The following is a 27484-nucleotide window of genomic DNA, read 5'->3' on the forward strand; positions in this document are numbered from 1 at the left end:
GCACGTTTTTAGGCATGAACATCCTTACCGTCAACTGGATTTCTGGTTTCAACCCACTCACGAAACAGCTTGTGGCGTAGTCCTCAGGAAGCTCCACCCTATTGAGCAGCTCCTCAAACAGGTCGTGATACTCCTGTACTGTCCCAGATTGTTTCAAGCTTTTAAGTTCTCCCATTGGATCGTCATACAAGGAATCTCCAAACCTGGAGGATAATTCCCTTATATACTCCTCCCAAGCCGGTATCTCCCGCGTAAGCCTGGATAGCATGAAAATTTGGTGCCACTGGAGAGCTTTTCCCTCCAAATTCATGGCAGCGATTTTGACCTTCACTGAGCTTGGCGTCTCATCTATCTCAAAAAACTGCTCACACTTATACAACTATCCCCTGAAATCCTCCCCATGAAATTTTGGAAAATCAATCTGGGATAAGTGAGAGGGAACATGTTAATTCTCTCGATTGCTGTTTGAAGAATCTGAATTATGAGGGGAGTCATTTCCTTCTACTGGACCCTTCTGTGCGTGTAATTCAATCACCAAGTTCCTTAGAGCTGCTATCTCCCTTTCGAACTGTTCCTGTTGTTCCTTCAGCATGGAGCGAACATGTTCCTCCATCTTTCTGACGTCTTGAGACCTAGTGCCCTCTGCCATTGGTGAACTAGATGGTTCAACCCAGGTCTGATACCACTGATGTAGAGGTCAGTGAAGGCCTGCTTATCTAAGTTCTTGAAGCTACAAAAGATGGCGAAGAAGTAACTTCGAAGATCCAAAGATGAAAAGGATTTGGTATTTCTTAGTAACCAAGAGTTTACAGAGAAAGAAGAAATGAAAGCTATGAAAAGACAAATGAAAGGCTATGACAAGGCTATTATCAGATATCCCATTGCCTGGCTCTAACTTTTCTATTTATAACATTTCTATGTCGGCCACTAAGTGCGGCTATCAACTAATACTGACCTCGGCAGACGTTAAAAGATTCCTTACTAACAAATTTATTAACAAACTACAACTGCATGGAAAAATATCGTTTGCATGGTTGTAACTAACGTCTCTGCATGGCCATAACCAACTCCAGCTAGCTGTATTTCCACTCCATTTCCATTGTTGCATTCGGCACCATTTGGACTAACCAAGTGTGTGCATCACACAAGCCTTGGGTCTTCATAGGCTTAGTCTCGCATGCTCGGAGTACATATTCCATCACTTGGGCCTTGCGAGATCCTTGAGGGAATGAAAAGTGTTGAAGTGTGAGAACCGTAAAACTTTCACATTTTCTCAACCTTTTGTTTCTTGTCATTCTCTCTTTTGAATTGGTAAAAATTTGCTATCCATTTCTAAGGAGGGTTTTCATTTTATATTTATATCTTTGTTGGAAGAGCGGAGGAGCGCAGCTTTTAAACTTGGAAAAGAAAAATTTTACAAGAAGGGAAGGGACCAAATCCGGCCGGAAATCCGACCAGTTTCTGGCCGAATACATGGCCGGATGGCCTTGCAGTTTTGAAAAAAATGGTTTTCGTCTCTGGCCAGAATCCGGCCGGAAATCCTGTCAGATTCTGGCCGGATTGTGACGTGGCCGCGAATCCGGCCGGTAATCCGGCCAGATCCTGGTCGGATTGTGACGTGTCACGTTCGCAGCCACCTTTGACCAGCCATTTTCCTTTGTTCTTATCTTGTTTTGGTTGCCTTTTCTCTTCATTTCTACTTCTCTTGGCCGGCTGTTCTTGAGAGAAAACAAGAGAGACACCTCAATTCTTTGTTTCAATCTTGAAGTTCAACCAATTAAATTGTAATCTACTCCGATCAACTTCACATCTAAGGTGCTTGCTAGCTATTGTTGGAGTGGATTTGGAAGAGAAGGCTCTAAGTTGCTACCTTTCTTAAGTTTATAAGGTGAGTGTGAAGGAATCTCCTTTTTGTTCGTATTAATGGTAAATTAGTGGTTTATAGTGGTTGAATAGCCTAGTTTGTCGCATATTTCATGACCTATGGTTGGGCTTGACCAATTTTCATATTTATTGATGATTTTTCTGGTTGATAGGATAAGTATTGGATTGGCCTTGGAATTGATAACTTGATATGGTATAGAAGGAAGTTTTTATATGTTAATTGTGGTTTGTTGTGAAATTTTAGCTTGTGCAACTACATTTCGGTTTTAGGGTTTTGAATTGAGACTTGATTGTGGTGTGTTTTGGGAGCTATCATTTAGCTCAATTGAAGGGTATTTAGTAGCCTATGATTTGTATATGAATGTGTGGTTGAATTGAGATGGTATTGGTAATGTTTTGAAGGTTGGAAAATAAGGAAATTAAAGGGAAAATTCTGTCCAATCTTTGAGAGCCTTTGATTGTTTTGAGTTTGAGTTGAACTTGATTCATTTAGTGGAAATTCTTGTGAATTGGAATATTTCATGGTATGAGGTGGTATTGTGAAATTTTTAGTTTTTTTTGGGGATTTTCCGCCTTGATACGATGCGAAATGATTAGATATGTTTTGATAGCTGTGGTATGGGATTTATTGAAGTTTTATAGCCTAGTTTCACTTACTTAAGGAAATGTTAGCTTGTGTGGTTTAATTTCCAGCTTAGGGTGTAATCTGCCCTGTTTTGTACTGTTCATTTGACCATGTTAAAGATTGAATCAGTCCTTGCTCGAAACATGAAAGTTGTAGACACATGAGCTAGCTATCTACCTGCAAAATTCCAGATCTATCGGATCACTGTAGCCTGTGAATTGACTGAAATACCCCTGACTGCCCATAGACTCTGTTTTGTGGACAGTTTTCTGTTCTCTCCAAGATTTTGATATTTGACCCTCAAAATGTAGGATTTGGCTTTGGAGATCTTCATAAGAAATGTAGATCTATGTCTTAGCTTCGAAACGCCATAAGATTCGTTTCAATCTGATAAGTATAGCTTCAGTTATGGATAGTATGCCAAAAGGAGTATTTGATAGTCTATGTTGTGTATGTGATTGATTTGAGATGAATTGGTGTTGTTTATAGGATGGAAAAGTAAGCAAATTTAAGGGAGATGCTGTTCAATTTTCTAGGCCCTTTGGTCCCTTTTAGCTTGGTTGCCTTTTGATAGACTTGAAGTGCTTTTGAGTTGCTCAAGCCCTAGGTCCTTTTGTTATCTTTTCACTCCCAAAACTCATGTTTTGCACTCTTGCATTAGTAAGCATTTGGCGAGGCATACGACCAGTAGTCGGGTCTCACTTGTACATTTTATTTACTCGAATTTGGATATGGAACCTTCAATTGTTTTACTTCGATTATTTTAGGGCTCTTGGCGACTAAAGCCACACCGGCGTGAAAACTTTTGAAGAATTTTACGTGAACCGGTGAGTGTCCCACTTCCCTTAATTTTGATGAGATGTGGCTTCTATACATGCTATCTATGATATGAAAGATTGTACTATCTGTTTATTCTATTTGGGACGAGGGTGTACTTTATCACACTCGTTCTCTTGCCTTGTGATCATTTACTGTGTAAATTTGAAACTGTTATCTGTATCTGTAACTGTTCTGGCGGCGTTTGGGGGTTTGTACCCAACGACCATTTTGTGATCTCTGAACTCAAAACCTATGGCTAGTTACTCGAGTCGAGCCAGCATGGGCTAGGTCGATTAGACAACGAACCACAGTGGTCTATTTTGGAATCCTTGGGTATTGAGACCCTTGATTCCGGTATACTCGAGTATTACCACTACTGTACTGTTGAGGTGTTCGGGCCCGGTAGGGGAAAGTTTGATGGACGGAATTTGGTGTAAAGTGGGGTCTACGGACATGGTTATTTTCATACGTTGACAGAGAGTCAACGGGGTTGGATCAAGTACTGCAACAGGAATTTTGAGGCTCCTGAGAGCCACCCGTATCCTTTCCATTTAAGATGTTTGTTTATTTCCGCGTTGAAATGCTTATGTGACTAATTGAATAAGAATTTCCGCGATTCCAAACTGTTATTATATTGGTACCTCATTGAGCGTAAGCTCACCCCGTTTCCGTTAATTTTGTTTTCCTTACAGGGAACTTCTTTTGAAAATCATGATTTTTGACACGAGTGAGCTAGTGAGATATTTTGCGGTTCTTTCATATAGCTCCTCAACAGTTGGAAACCCTAATGTACCCATCCAATATTCTTTTTTGGATTTGTAGATCTAGTGCCCTGTATATATATGAAAGCACTTTCTCCTATGTATATGGAATTTATTTAAGTGTGTGTATTCTTTAATGTTAGTCAACATTTACTTGTGTTCAATTGTGTAATAGTTGGGCTTACCAATGCTTGGTTTTGGGTGGATGTATGTGTGCGTTCCACGCTCAGAATTAGATCTGCTTCGCTTATGGGATTTGTAATTTTTGGAGAATTTGATGTATAATCGAGTTTTACATTGCAATTTATTTGAGGATTGTAGTGAACGACTAAGTCCCGGCGAGAGTTGGGCAGGCGGTCCGCCGAACCCTTTGGTTTGCCTTAAGGTGAGGTGGGGCTGTCACAGTTGGTATCAGAGTCTAGGCTTCCGATCTCTGTAATGTATCCTAGACTTAAAGTTTAGAATGCCAGACTGTGGGATTAATTTGAATCTAATGTGAACAAGGATTTATGGTATCTTAGAAAGAAAGTGATTAGTTGAGGGTTTCTTACTTGGGACTTGAAAAAAAAAATTTAGGAATTAAGTGATGTTATGTTGAAAGAAAAGATGGGATGAGAGATTAGTAGTGAAAGATTAGACGAATTTGATTTATCATTGGACTTACTGGCTATGGGGAATAAGAGGCCGAGATTTGATGGTCAACTCTATGTATGATGATTTTGAACCAAGATAAAAGAGTATCAAAGGAATAAAGTACATTTCTCCGCCCATTTATCCGAGAATTTTTGCTCTGACATTCCAGAGAAAACTATGCTTTAAGCATGTGTAATTTTTCGTTTTTGATACATATGTGAATTATGTGAATTTTACTTGAATTTTAAATTTGACAATCTGCGAATAATTAATGAGCTTGTTGAATTTTGTATATGATGGGCTGATACAAGGTTAAAATTTTCTAAACTAAGTTTTCCTCCTTGATTGTATACTGGTGTATTCTCACACTTGAATCTGTCTATGCTTTACACGAAATCTTGAGATTTCGGAGGAATGGCGAACTCATGTTTATAATGTAAATCCTGAACTTGATAAGATTTGTTTTGGTTACTTTAAATACTCTTCTTATGTTGTAAAATTCTTGATTTTCAAGAAGAGTAAACCTATCTTTAGGAATATGGACTGAGGGAACTTTAAGATCTAGAGTAACCGCATTCAAGAGCACGAAGTTAGTGTGAATTGATTTGATTTCCCTTTGACACGTAAGTCTTGGGTTTGAACTTGGGACTCGAAACTTTAACTCCAAAATTCTAAGACTGGTTATTCTTGGAGATAATGGTGTGCTCTAGTTCATTGAAGCGTAACCTTTGGTATCGGTTGTGTTATGGTTTGATTGAATCTAATTTCGTAAAAACATGTAATCTGATTGGAATTATTGAGATTTGCTCTAATATTGAAAGTGGTACGTGTAACATATGAATTTGATTTTCGTTTAAGAGCGTACGATCTGAGTTGTGAAGTCTCTTAGTTTGAATTCTTGCACTTGAGTACTCGATACTTTTCCTGAGGAAATGCTCGTGAATTTTGAATGGAGCATGGTTTAATGTATGATGGTGTGAATAGAAATTATAAGTGAGTTTGAGAGAAGTTACAATGGCACAAACTAGAGCACAGAGGACTTTGTATGGTACTCGAGATTTAATCGAAGGAGGAGATTGAAAGAATGACTTGGACTTGTCCACGAAGTGTTGACTCGGGTTTTGATGGATTTCAGTAGTAGCCGGAATTGTTGAGAAATTTTCATTTTGCATCTTTCTTCTAGTCTTCCCGTTTGATTAAAGTTGTAATACCTGATTTGTAAGTGCCAAAGTTTGAGATGTTTGAACTACCTAAGACTAACCTTGAACTGCCTGGGACCGATTAGACTGAGCTTACTAGAAACTTGAACCTGTTTAGATGAGTGCGCTCTTACGTACACTTAATGACCTGACTTGCCTGAATATAGGATATTCCTTGTATGAGCAAGTAGCGTGAGGCGTATGTGACCTGTAGGTGGACTCAACTCCTTTAACTGCTTGAGAATGAGAATCGTTGGGCATAAGTTAGGTGAGTGAGTTCTTATTCGTACCCATGCTCCTTGAACTTGTTTGAATTTGTTTGAACTTCTTGAACTCGTACTCCTGCTTTTGAACCTGTTGTTTTTGTGTGGTTGGTAGTTTGGGCTAAGTTGTGTTCTAGTCCTGCTTTTGTGAAGGTGTCTAAAGGATTTAGTGCTCTTTTGAGTATAAGTTATGAACCGTGCATGTTATAAAAAAAAATCTCTATCATGGGACGTAAGGAAGACAGATAAGTATGTCGGGTAGGAATCTTGAATATGGATGATTTACATTTGGGACCGGCCGGCTCGAGTTATGAATTGTCTTATTTTAGATTTTTGGACCCGAGTGCTAAAGGGTGGAGAGTGCCAGAATAAGGGTATGTATCCTGATTAAATTTGGGTTAAATCTTGATGGCAAAGGCCAAGGTACGGAGGGTTTTTACATTTGACCTAGTAATCAGACCGATTGAGAGGATGAAATATGGAAATGTTAATATGGACGAATCCTACACTAGTCTGGCTAGGGTTTTCTAGAGGGTGACTAGATAGTAAGGTACATGGAGAAAGTCACACCTAAGATTTGTTTTCTTTTGTTATAATTGTGAGGACTTGATAGGTATGTATTTGATTTGGGATGACTTGACTACAATGATCTAGGCTTTTACCTCGCTTTGAATATCTAATAACCGTAACTTGGTTCTCGACGAACTACCTTGCCTGTAATTCCTTGATACCTGTACACTAATGACTCCGTATGAACTTGGTTTGATTAGTGGCTCATTGAGATTGAGAGTTTTGGAAATAGGTAAGAAATTTTGAAAACAAAGAAGTGGCATAAGGTATGAAACACTTGATATACGAAGTATGCTGTAAGGTTTTAATATGTACATACGTGATATATGGCATAGTATCTTAAGATATTGCCTTAACTATATCCTACTTTTCGCTTATTTCATTTGAGCATATCTAAGTTTAATCTTCTGTGGTTGAATCGGAAGCAAAGGAACTTAACAGTTCTAGGGTTAGATTGCCACTTATACCTAGTTATTTATTATGATTTATCAACTGGCCTGGCAGGTTATCACTTGAGTTTCGCTGAATCCCCGAGATGGCACACTTGGTAGATATGTATAAGGAAATCGAGATTCTTCGAAACGAGGTAGAAGTTCAAAAGAAATTAGCTGAGTATTGGGAAGAGCGATGGAAACGTGAGCAATCGGAGAAAATTGAGTTATTGTATGAGAACATAGAACTGAAAAGGCAATGTGAAAGGATTCCAGCAGAAGCTTTCCATGCAAAGAAAAGGGGTACACTTAGTGACATTCAGAGACAGGAACAAGGTAATCCCGGTAGGCCACTCGCTAAGGTAGGTAGAGGAGCCAGAGGTGTAAGAATTTTGGAGACACCTAAATAAGATACTCCAAGAGGAGCCTCACAGGAAGATGAAATCTCAACCCCTCACCTATCCTGTGGCTATTGCGGAAAAATTAACCATACTGAGGTGAATTGTTGGAAAAGGAGGGAAAAATGCCTGCGTTGTGGGGGCGCAAATCACCGGGTTGCTAACTGCCCACTTGTCCTACGCGAAGGGAGGAAAACCCAGCAACCACTCAATACTAACCCTGGACAGACGAAGGAAAAAGGGACTGGATCGAAAGAACCGGCTCGGGTGTATTCCCTGGAGCATCTTCAGGTTTCTGACTCGTCCAAGGATGTAGAAGGTACGGTCCGCTGTTTAACGCAAATTTTGATAGATTCCATTAAAAGGAAAATTTCGAGGGCGAAATTTCTTAAGGGGGAGAGAGTGTGAGAACCGTAAAACTTTCACATTTTCTCAACCTTTTGTTTCTTCTCATTCTCTCTTTTGAATTGGAAACAAATTTGCTATCCATTTCTAAGGAGGGTTTTCATTTTATATTTATATCTTTGTTGGACGAGTGGAGGAGTGCAGCTTTTAAACTTGGAAAAGAAAAATTTTACAAAAAGGGAAGGGACCAAATCCGGCCGAAAATCCGACCAGTTTCTGGCCGGATACATGGCCGGATTGCCTTGCAGTTTTGAAAAAAATGGTTTTCGTCTCTGGCCAGAATCCGGCCGGAAATCCAGTTAGATTCTGGCCGGATCATGACGTGGCCGCGAATCCGGCCTTGAATCCGGCCGGTAATCCGGCCAGATCCTAGCCGGATTGTGACATGTCACGTTCGTAGCCACCTTTGACCAGCCATATTTCTTTGTTCTTATCTTGTTTTGGTTGCCTTTTCTCTTCATTTCTACTTCTCTTGGCCGACTGTTCTTGAGAGAAAACAAGAGAGACACCTCAATTCCTTGTTTCAATCTTGAAGTTCAACCGATTAAATTGTAATCTACTCCGATCAACTTCACATCTAAGGTGCTTGCTAGCTATTGTTGGAGTGGATTTGGAAGAGAAGGCTCTAAGTTGCTACCTTTCTTAAGTTTATAAGGTGAGTGTGAAGGAATCTCCTCTTTGTTCGTATTAATGGTAAATTAGTGGTTTATAGTGGTTGAATAGCCTAGTTTGTCGCATATTTCATGACCTATGGTTGGGCTTGACCAATTTTCATATTTATTGATGATTTTTCTGGTTGATAGGATAAGTATTGGATTGGCCTTGGAATTGATAACTTGATATGGTATAGAAGGAAGTTTTTATATGTTAATTGTGGTTTGTTGTGAAATTTTAGCTTGTGCAACTACATTTCGGTTTTAGGGTTTTGAATTGAGACTTGATTGTGGTGTGTTTTGGGAGCTATCATTTAGCTCAATTGAAGGGTATTTAGTAGCCTATGATTTGTATATGAATGTGTGGTTGAATTGAGATGGTATTGGTAATGTTTTGAAGGTTGGAAAATAAGGAAATTAAAGGGAAAATTCTGTCCAATCTTTGAGAGCCTTTGATTGTTTTGAGTTTGAGTTGAACTTGATTCATTTAGTGGAAATTCTTGTGAATTGGAATATTTCATGGTATGAGGTGGTATTGTGAAATTTTTAGTTTTTTTTGGGGATTTTCCGCCTTGATACGATGCGAAATGATTAGATATGTTTTGATAGCTGTGGTATGGGATTTATTGAAGTTTTATAGCCTAGTTTCACTTACTTAAGGAAATGTTAGCTTGTGTGGTTTAATTTCCAGCTTAGGGTGTAATCTGCCCTGTTTTGTACTGTTCATTTGACCATGTTAAAGATTGAATCAGTCCTTGCTCGAAACATGAAAGTTGTAGACACATGAGCTAGCTATCTACCTGCAAAATTCCAGATCTATCGGATCACTGTAGCCTGTGAATTGACTGAAATACCCCTGACTGCCCATAGACTCTGTTTTGTGGACAGTTTTCTGTTCTCTCCAAGATTTTGATATTTGACCCTCAAAATGTAGGATTTGGCTTTGGAGATCTTCATAAGAAATGTAGATCTATGTCTTAGCTTCGAAACGCCATAAGATTCGTTTCAATCTGATAAGTATAGCTTCAGTTATGGATAGTATGCCAAAAGGAGTATTTGATAGTCTATGTTGTGTATGTGATTGATTTGAGATGAATTGGTGTTGTTTATAGGATGGAAAAGTAAGCAAATTTAAGGGAGATGCTGTTCAATTTTCTAGGCCCTTTGGTCCCTTTTAGCTTGGTTGCCTTTTGATAGACTTGAAGTGCTTTTGAGTTGCTCAAGCCCTAGGTCCTTTTGTTATCTTTTCACTCCCAAAACTCATGTTTTGCACTCTTGCATTAGTAAGCATTTGGCGAGGCATACGACCAGTAGTCGGGTCTCACTTGTACATTTTATTTACTCGAATTTGGATATGGAACCTTCAATTGTTTTACTTCGATTATTTTAGGGCTCTTGGCGACTAAAGCCACACCGGCGTGAAAACTTTTGAAGAATTTTACGTGAACCGGTGAGTGTCCCACTTCCCTTAATTTTGATGAGATGTGGCTTCTATACATGCTATCTATGATATGAAAGATTGTACTATCTGTTTATTCTATTTGGGACGAGGGTGTACTTTATCACACTCGTTCTCTTGCCTTGTGATCATTTACTGTGTAAATTTGAAACTGTTATCTGTATCTGTAACTGTTCTGGCGGCGTTTGGGGGTTTGTACCCAACGACCATTTTGTGATCTCTGAACTCAAAACCTATGGCTAGTTACTCGAGTCGAGCCAGCATGGGCTAGGTCGATTAGACAACGAACCACAGTGGTCTATTTTGGAATCCTTGGGTATTGAGACCCTTGATTCCGGTATACTCGAGTATTACCACTACTGTACTGTTGAGGTGTTCGGGCCCGGTAGGGGAAAGTTTGATGGACGGAATTTGGTGTAAAGTGGGGTCTACGGACATGGTTATTTTCATACGTTGACAGAGAGTCAACGGGGTTGGATCAAGTACTGCAACAGGAATTTTGAGGCTCCTGAGAGCCACCCGTATCCTTTCCATTTAAGATGTTTGTTTATTTCCGCGTTGAAATGCTTATGTGACTAATTGAATAAGAATTTCCGCGATTCCAAACTGTTATTATATTGGTACCTCATTGAGCGTAAGCTCACCCCGTTTCCGTTAATTTTGTTTTCCTTACAGGGAACTTCTTTTGAAAATCATGATTTTTGACACGAGTGAGCTAGTGAGATATTTTGCGGTTCTTTCATATAGCTCCTCAACAGTTGGAAACCCTAATGTACCCATCCAATATTCTCTTTTGGATTTGTAGATCTAATGCCCTGTATATATATGAAAGCACTTTCTCCTATGTATATGGAATTTATTTAAGTGTGTGTATTCTTTAATGTTAGTCAACATTTACTTGTGTTCAATTGTGTAATAGTTGGGCTTACCAATGCTTGGTTTTGGGTGGATGTATGTGTGCGTTCCACGCTCAGAATTAGATCTGCTTCGCTTATGGGATTTGTAATTTTTGGAGAATTTGATGTATAATCGAGTTTTACATTGCAATTTATTTGAGAATTGTAGTGAACGACTGAGTCCTGGCGAGAGTTGGGCAGGCGGTCCGCCGAACCCTTTAGTTCGCCTTAGGGTGAGGTGGGGCTGTCACATGAAAAATCTGTGGGAGTTTTGCCAATGAAAAGGGGATAGCATCGGCTTGTTCTCTAGGCCAGAGATAAGGAGAGGACATATCATCTAAAACGAAAAACACGGTTGTTCTTGGATCCATCTGATGCATCATGTGGGATGAGGAAAGAGAAGGATCATGCATTGACTTCTTTTCATGGACGTGAGCAACATGATGTGTCTTATCATTTCGATGAGGATTATTAGCATCCATGCCCTGGAGCCTGATTGCATTGGTACCACTATCCTTGGCCTTGGGTATGATATCACAGGCTCCCTGTACAGGTTTTATAGTGTTGTAAGACAGCGAGAATTAAGTCCACAGCATATAAATCACAAAAAACAATTAATTGTCAAAGTAACTTACCAGGACAATCAACAGATGAAGGAGAAGAACACAAGAAGCAAGTGCTTTGGAATCCATCAGTTGGTAGGTATTATTCCCCTTGCAAGTCCTCTTTTGAAGGTTTTCACAAGACAAGAGGCAAATAATACATACATATGGATACAATGAAGCGTGCTCGAGGAGCTGATTCTACTTTAACATATTATAATTACAATTTTACCCCTTGAAAATTACATCTTTATTTTCTAATGTAACATCTCATCTTGACCCATGTTTTTAAAATGAGTTTTTCGGAAAACTAGTTTTTATATTTGGAATTTATAGTAACAAACTCCAAAAATAGTCCCAAAATCACTACAAATACACATGATCTCAAATACACCTAACAAAAAATATATATAAAAAAATGAACTACTAGCCGTTTCTTCTTCCATTCACTACCTACCACCACCACTTCTCTCTCTCTATTGCCACCACTATTCCTCCCTCTTCTATCCTTCTTCCTTCTCCTTCTTACTTCAGTGTTTTGAAAACTGGACCGGACCGGTCATGGCACAGGTCCGGTTCTATGGTATAGTTGACTTTGTCAGAAAATCGGTCAAAAATTGGTCGAGCCGGTGGTTTTTGGATTTCATTTTTTTTTTTTTTTACGAAATACAGCTATCAAGATTCGAATTTAAGACCTTTGTAATAAAAGACTGATGTAGTAACCGTTGCGCCATCACATCTTATTAATTTTTTTTGATAACTTATTTATATAAAACAAACACTCATATTTCTTTTTTCTTTTTTTTTTACAAAATCTCATCCTCTCATGACTCTTTCTTTTTAATCTTCAATTCTCTTTCCCCTTCTCTCTATCCTCTTTTCTTTTATCACTCCTTTTTTAATCAAACCTCTTTATTTTTAATTTATTGATGTTTTCTTCAATCTTTTAATTTTATTTTTGTCCATTAAATTAAAAAAAGTTAAAAAAAATTATTTTTCTTTAACCCAAATTATTTAATGCCACAACCATTCACTTTTATCTCATTTTTTGTTTCTTATCAAGTTTGCATTTCTATTTTTGATTCTCTTGACTTCCTTTGAACTCCAACCTTCTTTTTTTAAATTGCAATCTCTAAATCTCAAAACGTAAATTAAAATTTAAGTTCACAATGTCTAAATTCTCATAGATGTAAATTTTGTATAATTTCAAAATATTGTGATATTTTTGGGTTGGATTTAGATATAATTGAAATTGAGATGAAATTTATTTGTTTTAACTTATAATTTAAAAAATTTATTTTTTAAAATCCAAGTTATTAAATTAGTCCATTACATGTCTTATTTTGTGCATATATATATTTATATAAATTATTTTTTAAAAAATTCATTGAACCGAGATTCAACTGTTCCGACCGGTTGAACATCGACCCTTTCACTTCACCGGTTCAATTAACGGTCTGATTTTTAAAACATTGCCTTACTTCCCTTCTTTCTCCCTCCTTGCCTCCCCTCCCCTCTCTCCACAAGAAAGCAAGTGGTACACCTATGAGTCATTGCATCAATTCCACGGCCTCCGTATGGATCTGCATTCAATATGGATCAATTTTTATTTTTTTTATAGACAATATGATGGGTCAATCTGGAATTTATTCTTTTTGAGTAAAATGCACAAACTTTCCTATGATTTGCACGTTATTGAACCCTCTTTTCATTCAAAAATATCCAAAAGACTTTATTGGTTTAAACTGATAGGTAAGGTGGATGAAAACCGTCTATATTGATATAGAGAAAAGTTTGAAATTCCCATACTAACTTTACTTTTAAGTAATAAAGGTTAATTAAGGGGCTTAATTATAATTTCAAAAAAATTTATATTCTTTATTAAAAAAAAAAGTAAGGTGAAGCATAGAATTACAATTTTGAATATTTCTTTCCTTAAACCTGATCATTTTCATCGATCCTCTCAATACAGTAACTCACAATTGATGATTTCCACCGCAACTTAATTTTTTTTAAAATTTTTCATAACCACCGCTGCCTCCTTGACTTCCTTGATAATCTTTTCGGGACCAAAATCTTCATTTTGTTATATTCATGAGTAAAGGGTTACATCCCACATTGATCCGAGGGATAGAGAAAGAGCAGTTAATATGTAATTAAGGGTCCAAAAATTAATAGTTTAAAATTTTGGGTCAGAGTTGGGTTCCTGACTTACATATTGTGTTCTTTGGTGGATTCTCTCCAGTTGTTTCCCCCTATCAAATTAGTATCAGAGTTTCACGTTATGAGATTGGGCTACTCATGGACAAGTGAATTCTTCTTGGAGTTGGACCGGTGAAAGATGCTCTTCTTGGTAGTGGACCAAGATGTTAAAGAGTTTGGCTAATATTGGACTAGGTGCACCATGGGTTTGGCAGGGAGCCGGTTGGTGTGAGATGGAGCCAAGGGTTGGCAGAGGCCCAAAAAAATTCAATTTAGATGTTGAAAAAAAGTGGATCTATGTTTGGAAGAAGAGGTAATCTTAGGTGATAAGGTGGATTTGCATTGAGTATTAAAATGGACTTGAAGAAGAGCTTGTAAATATGGGTTTAATGTGGGAGTTACTCATGAAGGGGAAGATTTATTAGCTTCATGAGTAAAGGATTATGTTCTACATTGGTTTGAAAGATGGAGAAAGAGCGATTAATATGTAAATAAGGGCCAAAAACTTAATAGCTTAAGATTTTGGATCAAAGTTGGATTTCTGACTTACATATTGGACTCTTTAGTGGAATCTCTCAAGTTGTTTTTTCCTATCAAATATGATACCACTTATTAGGATCCAAACACGGAATAAACAACTATTCAGATATCCAGTGCACAACAATTTAATGACAAACAAGACACAAGTATGAAAAATAAACGATACACAATATTTAACGTGATTCGACTCCACTATTGAGCCTACATCCATGGAGAGAAACTCGTTTTTTATTATGAGGAGAGGAAAACCCTATACAAGAATATAACTTGAACCCAAACTTAACCCTTGTATACCATCTCCCATCTCTAAGAACTCTCTCTTACCACCCATGTATAAGATTACCTATCACCTCTTATGTGCCCTTATGTGCATGTCCCTTATAGTATGCCAACCCACCTATTTATAGATAATATTATTTGGTTAAAAATCAAATAATAATTAGAAACCAATTCTAATTCTTAGACTTGTACAGAGTAGGAAATAACTTCTAATCCTAACAGAATATTCCTTGGCTACTACTTCAAATAACTTAAAACCAATTAGAAAACTAGTTACTTCTACACAAAATAAGAAACTTGTCTAAAAAAAATTAAACCAATTTCCTAACAAAGCTCTACCTTGGCAAAAATTTCTTTTAGCAACCATTTGCTTTCAACTATCAAATAATATAGTACCAAACTACATACCTGAATCAATATAGTCCTGATACCAAATTGATTCCATCGGCAAATGACCATATTTAGTTACCCCGAATCCAACCTCCAGTTGACTTGTAAGAAGGTGCCTCAATTCACTATCTCTCTTTACAGGATTTCTTCTAACCACCATTTACAATCCGGGATCCCCTTCTGTGAGTTCTAATCCGAATCATTGAGGCAACCAAGTGGTAAAATCACCATATTTCTTCCCATTCTCAAGATTGTCTCGCCACGTGTGATTTTCAAGACTCCAACTAAAACGAAAACTCGTAACTGTCAGAGTCTTCTGAAGTATGGAAATTAGATCTCTTTGTTTCTTTAGGAAACATGTCACACCACCGAAAGAATCTATGGCACGAGTTCCTTATTCCAATGCAGTCGGTAGCATTATGTATGCAATGGCTTGTACTTGTCCAGATATTGCACATGCAGTTAGTGTGGTTAGCAGATATATGTCTTGTTCTGAAAAAACACATTGACAGACTTTGAAGTGGCTTCTCAGATACTTGCGAGGGATTTCAAACTATTGTTTGGAGTTTGGGAGAAACAATGACACTTTGGTTGGTTTTGTAGATTTTGACAATGTTGGAGATCTTGATAGGAGAAAATCACTTTCAAGTTACATATTCTATATTGATGGTTGTGCAATTAGTTGGAAAGATAAATTTACAACCTATTGTAGATTTATCTACTACGAAAGCAAAATATATGGCCATAAACAAGGTAATCAAACAAGCCTTATGGTTGAAGAATTTATTTGGCGAACTTAGTCTGCAACAAGGTATTACTACTATTTACTGTGATAATCAAAGTATCATTCATTTGACTAAAAATCAAATGTATCATGAGAGAATGAAATACATTGATGTGAAATTTCATTTCATTCGAAATACTATTACTGAAGGAAAAGTCCTTGTTCAAAAAATCAGTACCAAGGAGAATCCTGCTGACATGTTCACGAAATCTCTTCCAATTTACAAGTTCAAATAATGCTTGAATTTGATTGGTATTCGTTGCTGGTGATTTAGGCCCATTGGGAGTTATGTGGAGAAGGTGGAGCAGTTTTGCTATAATCGATGTTGGAAACACTTCAAGGTGGAGATTTGTTAAAGTGGTAATGTTCCCTATCGCCTTTTATATAAAGAAGCCTTTTTCTTAGTTGTCTATAAATGTAGTGGATCTGTGATGGGATTAAGTGTTCCAAACCAACAGAGATTTAGTAGACTATTTAGACGTTTGGGTCATTAAACCTTTTGTTTAGTAAAATATTTTGGACCCTCTTATATTTTTGGGCCTAAGGCATTTTTGTACTTGCTTTTTCATAGTAAAATATTGCCCCTCCCCCGCCCGTGGACGTAGGTCAATTTGATCGAACCACGAAAATTTCGGTGTTCCTGTTTCATTTATTTTTGCTTTGTTATTTGTCTTTTTTGGGGTTGTCAAAAATCCTTTTGTCAATTTGCTGTAACCAAACCTAGCATTTTATAAAGACATAAACACTTACAGGTGCGGAATGTTACCATTTGTCAGGATGTGAATGAGAATATTCAGGCACACTATAACAACAAGGCAAAGACATGGCTGACCAAACTCTTCTACATTTATTTTAATAGTCCCGGGACTGCGATTGCTTTATTTGCCACTGCTTTCCTTCTTGTCTTGACTTTTCTTCAGACCTATTTACAGTAAGGCCTTCTTAATTCCCTAAAGATAATTAGAAGTTGAAATAGTAACGGTAAAGACTAGAGTTCTGTGGACTGTATCAAATTATTATAAAAAAAAGTTTTAGGGACTGTATAGAACATCTATGTATTATGGGTGTGCGTATTTTCTTGATTTGACAATGTTGTACAATAGACTTGTGTCATATATTGATGTAGAGGTGATAATCGGGTCCAAATCGGATTAATGGATTGGATTGAGATCCGGGTATAATAGAAAATCTGCTGACCCAAATCTGACTCGCAAACCCAAAACGGGTCAGGATACCTGACCCAAACCCGAAAATTCAGGTTGGAGGGTCGATCCGAAATAATCCGAAACTTAATTTTAATTTATTAATTTATCACTGTAATTTCTAATAAAACCAATTTCGCACAAAATTAATTACATAATCACGTAATAAAATTTTAAATAAATAATTCCAAATCAAATCTAAAATAAATTAAAACACCGTAAAAGTGTTTTATCTCAAACCAAATATAAAATAAATTAAAACAGTATAAAAGTAAAAAATAATATAATACATTATTTGTCCAAATATACTAATTTCAACTTCATGCAAGTTAAATAAATTCATTTAGGATTAAGTGATTAATGCCTTTGAAAAAAAAGAATAACTTAGTTTAATTAGATAAAATAATTTTTATGTTTATTAAATTATTTCTAATTCATAAACGGGTTATCGGGACACCCACAGGTAGACCCGAATTCGACCCATTTTCTTTTCGAGTTCATCAGGTTCGATCCGATTCTAATCCGAATCCGTGAAATCTCAATCCAAATACATTAATTTCGTGTTAAGTTCATATCATATTTTCAGGTCATGTCGGAAATTACCACCCCTATGTTGATGTTGTACAATAGTCCTATATTATATATTCTTTTTCCGTACTTAGTTCTCCAATGTTAAGTTTTTTATCTTTTAATTTATGGCATGTGCATCAAATTTGGATTAAGGGGACGGGCAACTGAAAATTCGGGATTGGCGCAGGTCCAGTTGTGTTTGGTTGATTCAACTTTCACAAAAATTGGTATACACATACACCAAGATTTATGTACATGAACTAAAATTTTTTTCCTGAGTTATGTACATGAACTAACAATCAATATATACACCAAGAATTACTATATATTGGTATATTTTTTCCTGAGTCGTGTACATAAATTAAAATTACCTTTTTTTTATGCATGTGCATCTATAATATATGATCGTTAACATAACGAAACTAATGCTCTTGTACATGCAATACAATGAATGTAAAAGAGCTCGATGAGATTGAAATCTTGGCAAGCCATATAGTAAATCTTGGCGGTTCTTGATCAAATAATGGACTCGCCTCCATAATTCAAATTCGTCAGGGGCAATCCGGTCTCAGTATGATCACTGGCAAATTTAAAAACCAATCAAACAAAACCTGGTTTAAGAATGGGCTATATATAGCACCAAATTGAAGACTCCATTAACAGGGTATACTGTTGTCACATGCATATACATTGAGCCCTGTAGGGAGAATAGCAACCAAGGATAATTTTGTCAGTTGCTACAGCTAGAGCAACTCCCTTACATTCTTGAACACTTTTCGATTCCTCAAGGACCTCGAAAAGCCCAGATGATGGAAAATACACTTCGAGAGTGTGAGAGGATGCCGATCAACGGAGAGAGAATACTTTTGTCACATCCTATGAGTCATTGGGTGAATTTGCAGGAAAAATCATGGGTCCGGAGACCAATATCGGAGTCTTTTTGACACAACAGCCCACGAGATCAACTCCAGACAGATTGCAAAACAACACAATCTTATAAGTTCCTGAAATGATTTTAACTCCGAAGATGACATCCTGTCGTACCATGGCTTATCCTTAAATCTCTTATTGCCATTCTCAAGAGGCTGACAATCGGGCGTGTACAGGATTTTGCTGACAATCGAAGCTGTTTGTCACATGGATACTGGAACCATGGTCACGTTGCCTTCTGGGACCTCCCCTGTTTGCCATGTTCTTCCGGCAGAAAGCTTTGTATTGGTTCCAATTTAGGGCTCTACCATTCTGGCCAAATGGTCCAAGAGCTCAAGCTTCCATCTCTATTTGGCTGCTGTATTGTATCCTGTGCCCCCTCTTTCACTTGAATCTAAATAACACTACGACTCAAAGACTGGTTCTGCTTTCAGCTCTGAACGTTTTATCTCCTCAAAAAAAAAAAAAAAAACCTCTGGACGTTTTATGTATTTCAGATTTCTATCTGAATTTCAAGCTTGTATTTTAGTAGATTTCGGTGCAGCCTATACTACTTTTCCATTTCTGCCACTGTGTTAGAATTTGGATTATTGCAGGAGAAGCTACTTTTCAAAGGAACAACCTCACGTCCGTGTGCATGCAAATACATAAATACGCGTGTATGTACCTATATACACGCACATCTATCATTTTTTTTTCCCTGATGGAAGGCATGATTGATGCAGTTCACTCTAAACTATTTTTCTTATGGTCTCTCCCTCTTCTGGCAACTTTTTTCCCTTCTAGTAAATATAAATTATTTTCTTAATCATACAGAGTAACTTTTCATAGGGTGCTTTATATTGTTACATTTGCAATTTTATTAACTTGGCTAAAAATGGTTTGCTGCATCTTTTGTGTTTACTTGAAAACAAATACATAGTTTAAGGTGTATAATAATTGTAATAGTTTTGTAACTACCTCAAAGAATTAGTGAAAGGATAAATTTTTCAATATATTAATTTGACTTAAACTTTAGAAAAATTAACGATGACATGTTAACCCAGATTATGAGGAGGTTGATTACAGATTTTTAAACTATAGAGGGGTTATAAGATAAACTACCAAATCACAGAAGGGAAAATTTTAATTTAATAAAAAATTATTGTGCTTTAAGTACTTGTAAAGTTTAAAACTTAATAATTTGTAATTTTGTTTTACACCAGTACATCCATTAAAATAAACATTATGTACTAACACATATTTCTTGGATACATTGAATGGCAAACCAATTCTTTACCTATAATCTACGAAGGTTAATTTGCATGAAGCTAGCTAAACAAAAAGTGCAATAAAACACAATTTGCTACTCTTTTGTTTTGATACATTGTACACACATAATGGAGCAATAAATTTGAATTACACTCATAAGTTGTTGTTAACTTTGAGGGGATAAACCATGAAATAATACTATAAATTCACAAATTTTAAGTTCAATTGTACGCCTTTTTTTTTTCGTTACCTTGGATGAAGTCATCATAATGACTTCTGTCCTAGTGGCATCTACTTGCGTTGTTTAGACAACGTAAAGTTTAAACTTTACCTAAATCGAGAAAACTTTTTTGTGAACAAGTTATTCACCTCAAAAAATAAAAACTCACATTATGTGCTCATCTTCATAAAAATATGGGAAGGAATGGATTGGATGATATAGAAAAAGAGAGTGTAAGTGAAAGGTTTGGAACTCGAAATTTCTCACTTACACTAAAAATAAAAAAATCTTCACTAGAATGTGCACACAACTATTATGCACATGGTAAATGAAGCTGTATTTTCAGCTTTGTACTTTTCGAATATATTTGCATTATTTACGTACAGTTTATTATTCGTATCATGTGTATCATAAAATTTCATATTATTTTCATGTTTTAATAAATATGCCCCAGCCTGCTTACTTTTTATCCTTTTATAGACCATTGCTATTTGCTTTAATCCTGTATAATTAGAGTGTTTTTTTTCCTCCAAAAGAGACTCTAATCCTTACAATGAAGAAAGAGGAAGGGAATAGCTTGAGAATCGAAATACAACTTCATGTTCACCTAATTCATAATGGCCCCTTCAGTTAAGATGGATCGTGAGACTATATAATTAGAGTTACCGAAACGAAATCCATGTAATTTCCCAATAATATTGAGAGCGTAAGTGGATAATTGCAAGTTATGCGGTACTCAGTTACATATAATATGATTTTCAAGTAATGTTTAAGATTAGTCTTGTATATACTAACACATAGAATCCACATCACAGAACGAAGTTTAAAGTCAAATAATTGGGATTAAGTGCCACGTATCGAAGGATACTTAGAGACGAGTGGAAAACAGGTTACTTGTAAAAAAACAAGCCTTTTATTGTCAAAACTAGCTAGAATTATTTGATCATTTCTTAGTTTGAGAAACTTGATATTGCTATCAACTTCTTCTTCTCTTGTTGTATCTTAAAGTTAAATTACCTTTATGATAGGGTGCTAATTGTTAGTAATTTTATTAGTAATTTCCCTTTTTATCCCTGCCAAATATTGTGTTAATTGCGGATATCTACTTATATTTTGATTTGTGGATTTAATTTCAGAAAGGGAACAGAAAACTACCAAACCTGAGGGTCTTTTTGAAAATAATTGAGACTTCAAACGAGTCACAGGTCAGGCCACAGTGCTGAAAAGAACTGGACTCCTATTCCTTTATTTTTGTTGACTAAGAAGACTACAACCAGAGACTTCGGCAGAGAGAACTTCAAGGCTTGGACCTTTGACTTCGGCAGGGACCACGGAGGAAAGGAAAAGGGCATTAGTCAGTTGGCTCTTAAGAAGAAAGTAACGTACAGAGATGGGAAACAAGAAGCAATTCGGCAGAGTTCCTTCTTGGACTTTGACTCTTAATTCGGCGGGATCCACGCACTAGGAGAGGCGTTAGTCCTCTTTGGCTTTAAAAGGAGCAGACGTACAGAGATCTGGGATGAATAGTTTTTATCAATAGTTTTAGCTTATATTTTAGCATAGTTTGTTTTATTCTTTCTTAGTTCCTTTGATGGCCTGGATCTCAGTAAAATTACTTGGAGATTTTCTCATGAGGCGTGGCTAAGTTTCTGATCTAGTCGAGGAACAACGGAGGACTTGGTTCTACTAAATTTGTGAGATCGAATTAGTTTTTATTTATTTCCATTATTCACTGGTATTCGTCTATCTTCTGCTTTATGTTCATATGGTTGTTTTATTATTCGATTATCCAGGGCCCGGATTCTAGATTAATTCAATAACCTGAATCCAATTAGGGTAGTTAAATCCGTAATTGTTTAATTATTCTAAACTGGTGGCAACTGGCATGATTGGGTTTGTGTCAGGGAGATAGACAGGCTAACTTAAAGAGACCCTCGTAGCGTGTTGATTGGTTAGAATTAGGCTCTTCTAATTATTCATGCAATTAGGGAATTGAACTTCTATGGTCGTACCTAGGTTGTTTCCTGATTAGAGAAATAGTCAACGGTCGTACCTTGGCTATCGACAAATTGAGGAAGAGTTGGTTGTTTATCGCGTGTATGACAACTATAACTAATTTATCAGATAGTAACTGGAATAATTCTTGCATCTGTGATGGAATTAAGTGAACCATCTCCGAAATTGTCTCTTGGCTAGAGTTCGTTCATTATTATTTTTATTGTGATAATTAGTTATTTGAGTTGTAGTTATTTTATTTTATTTTAATTTATTCCAAATAATTTAGTTACTCTCATTTTCAAAAACCCCCCTTGTCACTGTGAACTTGAAAAGAAATAATTACTCCCAGTCCCTGTGGATTCGACCCTGCTTACCACTATCTACAGAAATTAACTTTAGCTGAGCAGGTTTTTATTATTGCACAGGCTCGACACCCTGTCACTTTATCTCTACAGCAAATACTTAGTGTAGTATGGATAATTAAATTCTTAAGAATAGCGATCAATCACGCTTCAAGAGTTCTCCATTCTTTCCCTTCTTTTGTGAAAGTTTACTCTAGAATTTTCTGTACTTCTAATGTGCATTCGTACCACACACATCATTAGAAAATTGAATCGATATATATATATATATATATATATATATATATGGTCCTGGTTTGCAGAACTCTTTTTCGATTATCAAGGTATAGTTGGTTCGCTCACTCTACGATTCTTGTCATGCTTGAATACTGGTCATTTTTTGTGCGCTTCCTGTCTATGGTAAATGGCAAAAAGAACAACAAGCAAAGAAACAAAAAATGCACTCAACGTTACTGACTTTCATTTAATTAATTATACGGAACGCTTGGTTGAAAGAAGAACTGCATTTATTACATATCACACATTATACGGAACGCTTGGAGAAAATCAGACCAGCTAGAAGACATATATGTCCGTAGTCCATTCAGAGGTAAAGTTGCGGCTTCCCTGGACATTAATTATCTTTCACCTCCTTAGACTCAGCGTGGTTGCCTTGATAGTGATAGAGTAGTAAGGAACCGAGTTTCGACTCAAAGTCTTTCATAAGAGGTTTCTCTTCCTTAGACTTAGACTCAGCGTGGTTGCCTTGATAGTGATAGAGTAGTAAGGAACCGAGTTTCGACTCAAAGTCTTTCATAAGAGGTTTCTCTTCCTTAGACTTAGACTCAGCGTGGTTGCCTTGATAGTGATAGAGTAGTAAGGAACCGAGTTTCGACTCAAAGTCTTTCATAAGAGGCTTCTCTTCCTTAGACTTAGATTTAGCGTGGTTGCCTTGATAGTGATAGAGTAGTACGGAACCGAGTTTCGACTCAAAGTCTTTCATAAGAGGCTTCTCTTCCTTAGACTTAGACTCAGCGTGGTTGCCTTGATAGTGATAGAGTAGTAAGGAACCGAGTTTCGACTCAAAGTCTTTCATAAGAGGCTTCTCTTCCTTAGACTTAGACTCAGCGTGGTTGCCTTGATAGTTCCAGAGTAAGGAGCCCGGCTTCGACTCGAAATCCTTCAATGTGTTACCATCACTTGTCTTCTTCTGATTGGAAAGGGACAACTCTGCGTGGTGATTGTCCTCAGTATGCTCATTAATGCCAGCAGATTGCAAAGAGTCCGTAGGATTCTTCCTTGCTTCAGTGATGCATGCAAACTGCACATTAGTGCAAATATTAACATAAAAGAAACTAACGTCAATATAGGTACGTTGATGGTAGCACCGTAAAAGATGACCCCTTGAAGGGAAGGATAGTTAATGTCCAAACACGAGCTCAACTGGCAACAGGAATATTCCTTTGTTGATTTTAAGGTTCTTGATTTGACTTTCAATCTTTCCCGGATGAATCCTCTAACTAGAAAATGGTAAATAGTGTCATATGCCATTACTCAAGTTACATTGACGTTTAAGTATGGTACCAGCATTGGTAATGTTTGGAAGTCAAGCTTTTATTAGAATAGAACTACAGAGCCATCTGAAGAGCTTCCATTCCTTCAGTGGCGATGGTTAGAGCTGCAGATAAATGTGCAAAAAGGAAGAAGAATGTGTTTTCTCAGGTAGTTTTAATTCACGGGTTTCATCAGTATTCCTATACAGTAGCAATTATATCGTATGAACTACTACTTCAAGTACAGTATTGATGGTTGAGAAACATTACCAGGGCAATTGAAAAGACTGCGATCAGAGTGATAGATGAAGCCATGCCTTGCCTATGAACAGACTCAAAATGTAACTTTGGTGGTGAAAAGACTCTTGGGGGCTATACGGCTATTTATACAAGGCGATAGCTAAGTGAAGCTAGCAAGGTTACAGCATGGATCACGTGGCTGGTTGGTTTGCATCATGTGGGTAGGTCTACATTTTGGTCCCTTTTTTCTAAACAATCTACAGTTATGGTCTAAAATAAATTTAGTGATTTTGTCTAGATCTACTAGATTCAATAATGTTATAGTATTCAAACTTGTTTGATTATTTAATAAACTTCAAACTGTATTCAAACTTGATTTTTTTAAAAATTTTTTTAAGAGGAAGATCTTCAAACTTGACTTGTTTATTAATTAAGCCGAACTCAAATGGGCTTTTATAGAATCGAATATATGAGTCGAACTTGAGTAACTTGAATTTTTTTACTTGTAAATTCTAATTTTATGTTAATCAAGCCAAGTTAATGCCAAATTTTATAGTTAATCTAACACATAATAATACTTCTTAAATTTTGATTTGATTAGTTGGCAAACTAAGTTCAAACAAACTTTTATTTAGCCAAATTTGATTTGAGTATCAAGTAATTTGGTTCATTTTTCAATCTCAATAAGAAACACTATCTTTCAAGGGGTCATATTTTAATCGAGTATTTGAAAAAGAACCTTCAAAGGAGGAGTTGCAAGGGATATAAAACCTAACAATTGATGGATTCCAAAGGACTTGCTTGTCGGATTATCCTCCTCCATCTGTTGGTTGTTCTGGTAAGTTACTTTGCCATTAATTCTTTTTTTTTCCCCCGTGATATACTTAATTCTCACTCTCTTAAAACGCATTGCAACCTTTACAGGGAGGAACTTGTGATAGTATACCCAAGGCCAAGGATAGTACTAATGCAATCAGGCTCTAGGACTTGGATGTTAATAATCCTCATCGAAATGATAAGATACATGATGTTAATCACGTGCATGAAAAGAAAACCCATATGAAACCATGGATTCACGGAATTTATTTCTGAAATGACCTTTTTTAGGAAAAATGTTCCCACTATGATGCTCTTTTGTAAATTATTACCATTTTAATCTTTTTTATGTGAGGTAAGCTCCCATTTTAAATGCAAGAAGACTTTAATTAAATGAACCTTCTCATGCTATAATCTTACTCAATTCATACTTAAAATTCAACGCCAAAAAACCCAAATTCAAAGCATAAAAGAAAGGGGCAACAAACATAAGATTCCACATTTGACTAATGAATAAGATACTATAGTTAAGAAGTATTTTATATTTTAAACACTTCAATCATCCAAGTTCCTTTATATTAAACCAATAGGATTTGATATTGGAATTTTAGAAATAATATTATCATGTTACTCCCAGGAATTAGATCCTGAATTTAGATCTCCCTGTTCTCTTTTCACTTCTTTAATCCCATCATTCCCCTACTAATTTTTTTTTAAAAAAAAATGTTACTCATAAAAAATTAAAAGAAATGCTATAATCATTTTATAATATTTTAGCATTAATCAAATCTAGAGTCTTTCCCTATGTTTATTGCCTTGTCTTTTTCTTTCATTTTTCATCCTTGAATTTTGCTTTTTGCCTTAGCATTTCGAGTGTGAATATGGAAATCAATAATCACAAGGTAGAAAAAAAAAAGAATAGTATTACAGCAAAGGATAATTTCAAAAACTTCTTCCAAGATTTCTGATAATCTCATGTTGCCCACCTCTATATTCAAATATTATACTTCCTTGCTTTTCTAAGGACTCAAAATGATTATAATAATCTTCCCAAAAGTAATAAAATGCCTATCAAACTTAAAAAACATATCACCGAGAATCCCAGCACCAAATACTGTATCACTGCTATGCTACTTCTTTCGTATAGTTTCAATCCACCTTTTTTCCCCTATTCAAGTTTTCTTATCCATTATATAATCCAAGTCTCAATGTCTCACAAATTCTAGTGTTAATCATGTTTTTTAATTGACTTGTATCTCACTCTTTCCATTTGCTATCATTTTTTCTCCGGCCAAAGTTCAATCAACAGCTCCTAACACAAATATACGATTGCAAATTTGGCCAAAGGAATATGGAGGAAATGATTTAGGCCTGAGGCAAGACTATTTAAGACTATGAGAAAAACAAAAATATATTCATTGAATAATTTGATTTAAATATAAAAACTCCTTAAGGGAAATTTGAGGTATTAATATGAATTTTTTCCCTTACATTAGCCACATAAAACTCACAACTACTATGAATTTTTTAGAGGTAAAGGGATCTAAATGCAATTGTCAAAACTTTTAGGAAAGGTTTGTGAAATTATCCCTTAGAACAAGGAGGAGATTTATTGATATGAGGTCTCACAACATTAAGATGGAAATTTAGATTGCATAAAAGAGATTAAAAAGATAACAATTTGTGAAAGAGCATCACACTGGGAGTTTTTTTTCTAAAAAAGATTAATGTGGAAATAAACTCTACTTGTATTTATTCTTTAACTAGTTATTCACCAGTGCATTTGCATGGATACTTTTTCTGTTTTAAAGCTTATATTTTTTGGAACGAAAAGTGATACAATAGAATAAAAAATTTAATATACTAAGTGTAAGTCAACTATTTAAATTAAATTGATTAAAAATAGTTAATTCATGGCTTATTTCATTACAACTATACATACATACATATATATATATATACAGGGACGGAGCCAGAAATTTATTTTTGGGGGGGCTGAAGTGTATTAAAAATTTTTTTTGTGACGAAATAAATATATTTACTAAGTAAAATTTAGAATCAATAATTATAAAAATAATAAAAACATATAATTATACATACCCAATGGCAAAACGCCGCATCTTTCGATATGCTATACTCTAACCATACAAACTTTTGATACCAACTATCTTGGAAACTTCTATGTTGTTTACCAAATGATGTTTTTGGATACATATGGCCAATCGGTTGGCAAGGTCCCCTAGTCAAATACTCTCTTCGGACATGGTCTCGAAGAGAAATATCAAATTTCTCAACTGATTTTCGTAATCCCGGATCACTAACATATCATTTAAATTCAATTCCACACAAGATTGATTTTGAACTGGTTCACTAATATTAGGCTCATTTGAAGATTCACCACTACGGACTCGTTTAGGTTTAAAGAATCTCTCCATTTTCTGTCACAATTAAATAATTGTGGTTAAATTCAATAAAATTATGCAATTCAATAATCAATTAATTTCAAATTCATATAAATAATTCTTTAATTTAATAATAAATTCATATTACTTATATTTCTCAATTTATAA

The 27484-nt window shown here is 35.9% G+C and overlaps 2 protein-coding genes across 3 annotated transcripts; both read right to left on the minus strand.

Annotated features, from left to right (window-relative positions):
• Window positions 1-445: 445 nt before the first annotated feature.
• Window positions 446-11704, minus strand: LOC113773896. The gene is made up of 3 exons (XM_027318497.1): window positions 11632-11704; window positions 11248-11541; window positions 446-685 (listed from the first exon to the last, which is right to left on the minus strand). Exons 1-3 carry the CDS (start codon window positions 11686-11688, stop codon window positions 446-448), a joined length of 591 nt encoding a protein of 196 aa, XP_027174298.1. The 5' UTR covers window positions 11689-11704.
• Window positions 11705-22753: 11049 nt separating this feature from the next.
• On the minus strand, window positions 22754-24239 carry LOC113776051. 2 transcript variants are annotated; one of them, XM_027321121.1, is made up of 3 exons: window positions 24129-24239; window positions 23052-23626; window positions 22754-22958 (listed from the first exon to the last, which is right to left on the minus strand). In XM_027321121.1, exons 1-3 carry the CDS (start codon window positions 24171-24173, stop codon window positions 22940-22942), a joined length of 639 nt encoding a protein of 212 aa, XP_027176922.1. In that variant the 5' UTR covers window positions 24174-24239; the 3' UTR covers window positions 22754-22939. The 2 variants fall into 2 exon arrangements, with proteins under 2 accessions (XP_027176922.1, XP_027176921.1); XM_027321120.1 differs by having other exon boundaries at window positions 22754-23626.
• Window positions 24240-27484: the final 3245 nt, after the last annotated feature.

The sequence above is a fragment of the Coffea eugenioides genome, chromosome 6, assembly GCF_003713205.1.
Source record: "Coffea eugenioides isolate CCC68of chromosome 6, Ceug_1.0, whole genome shotgun sequence".
NCBI lineage: Eukaryota > Viridiplantae > Streptophyta > Magnoliopsida > Gentianales > Rubiaceae > Coffea > Coffea eugenioides.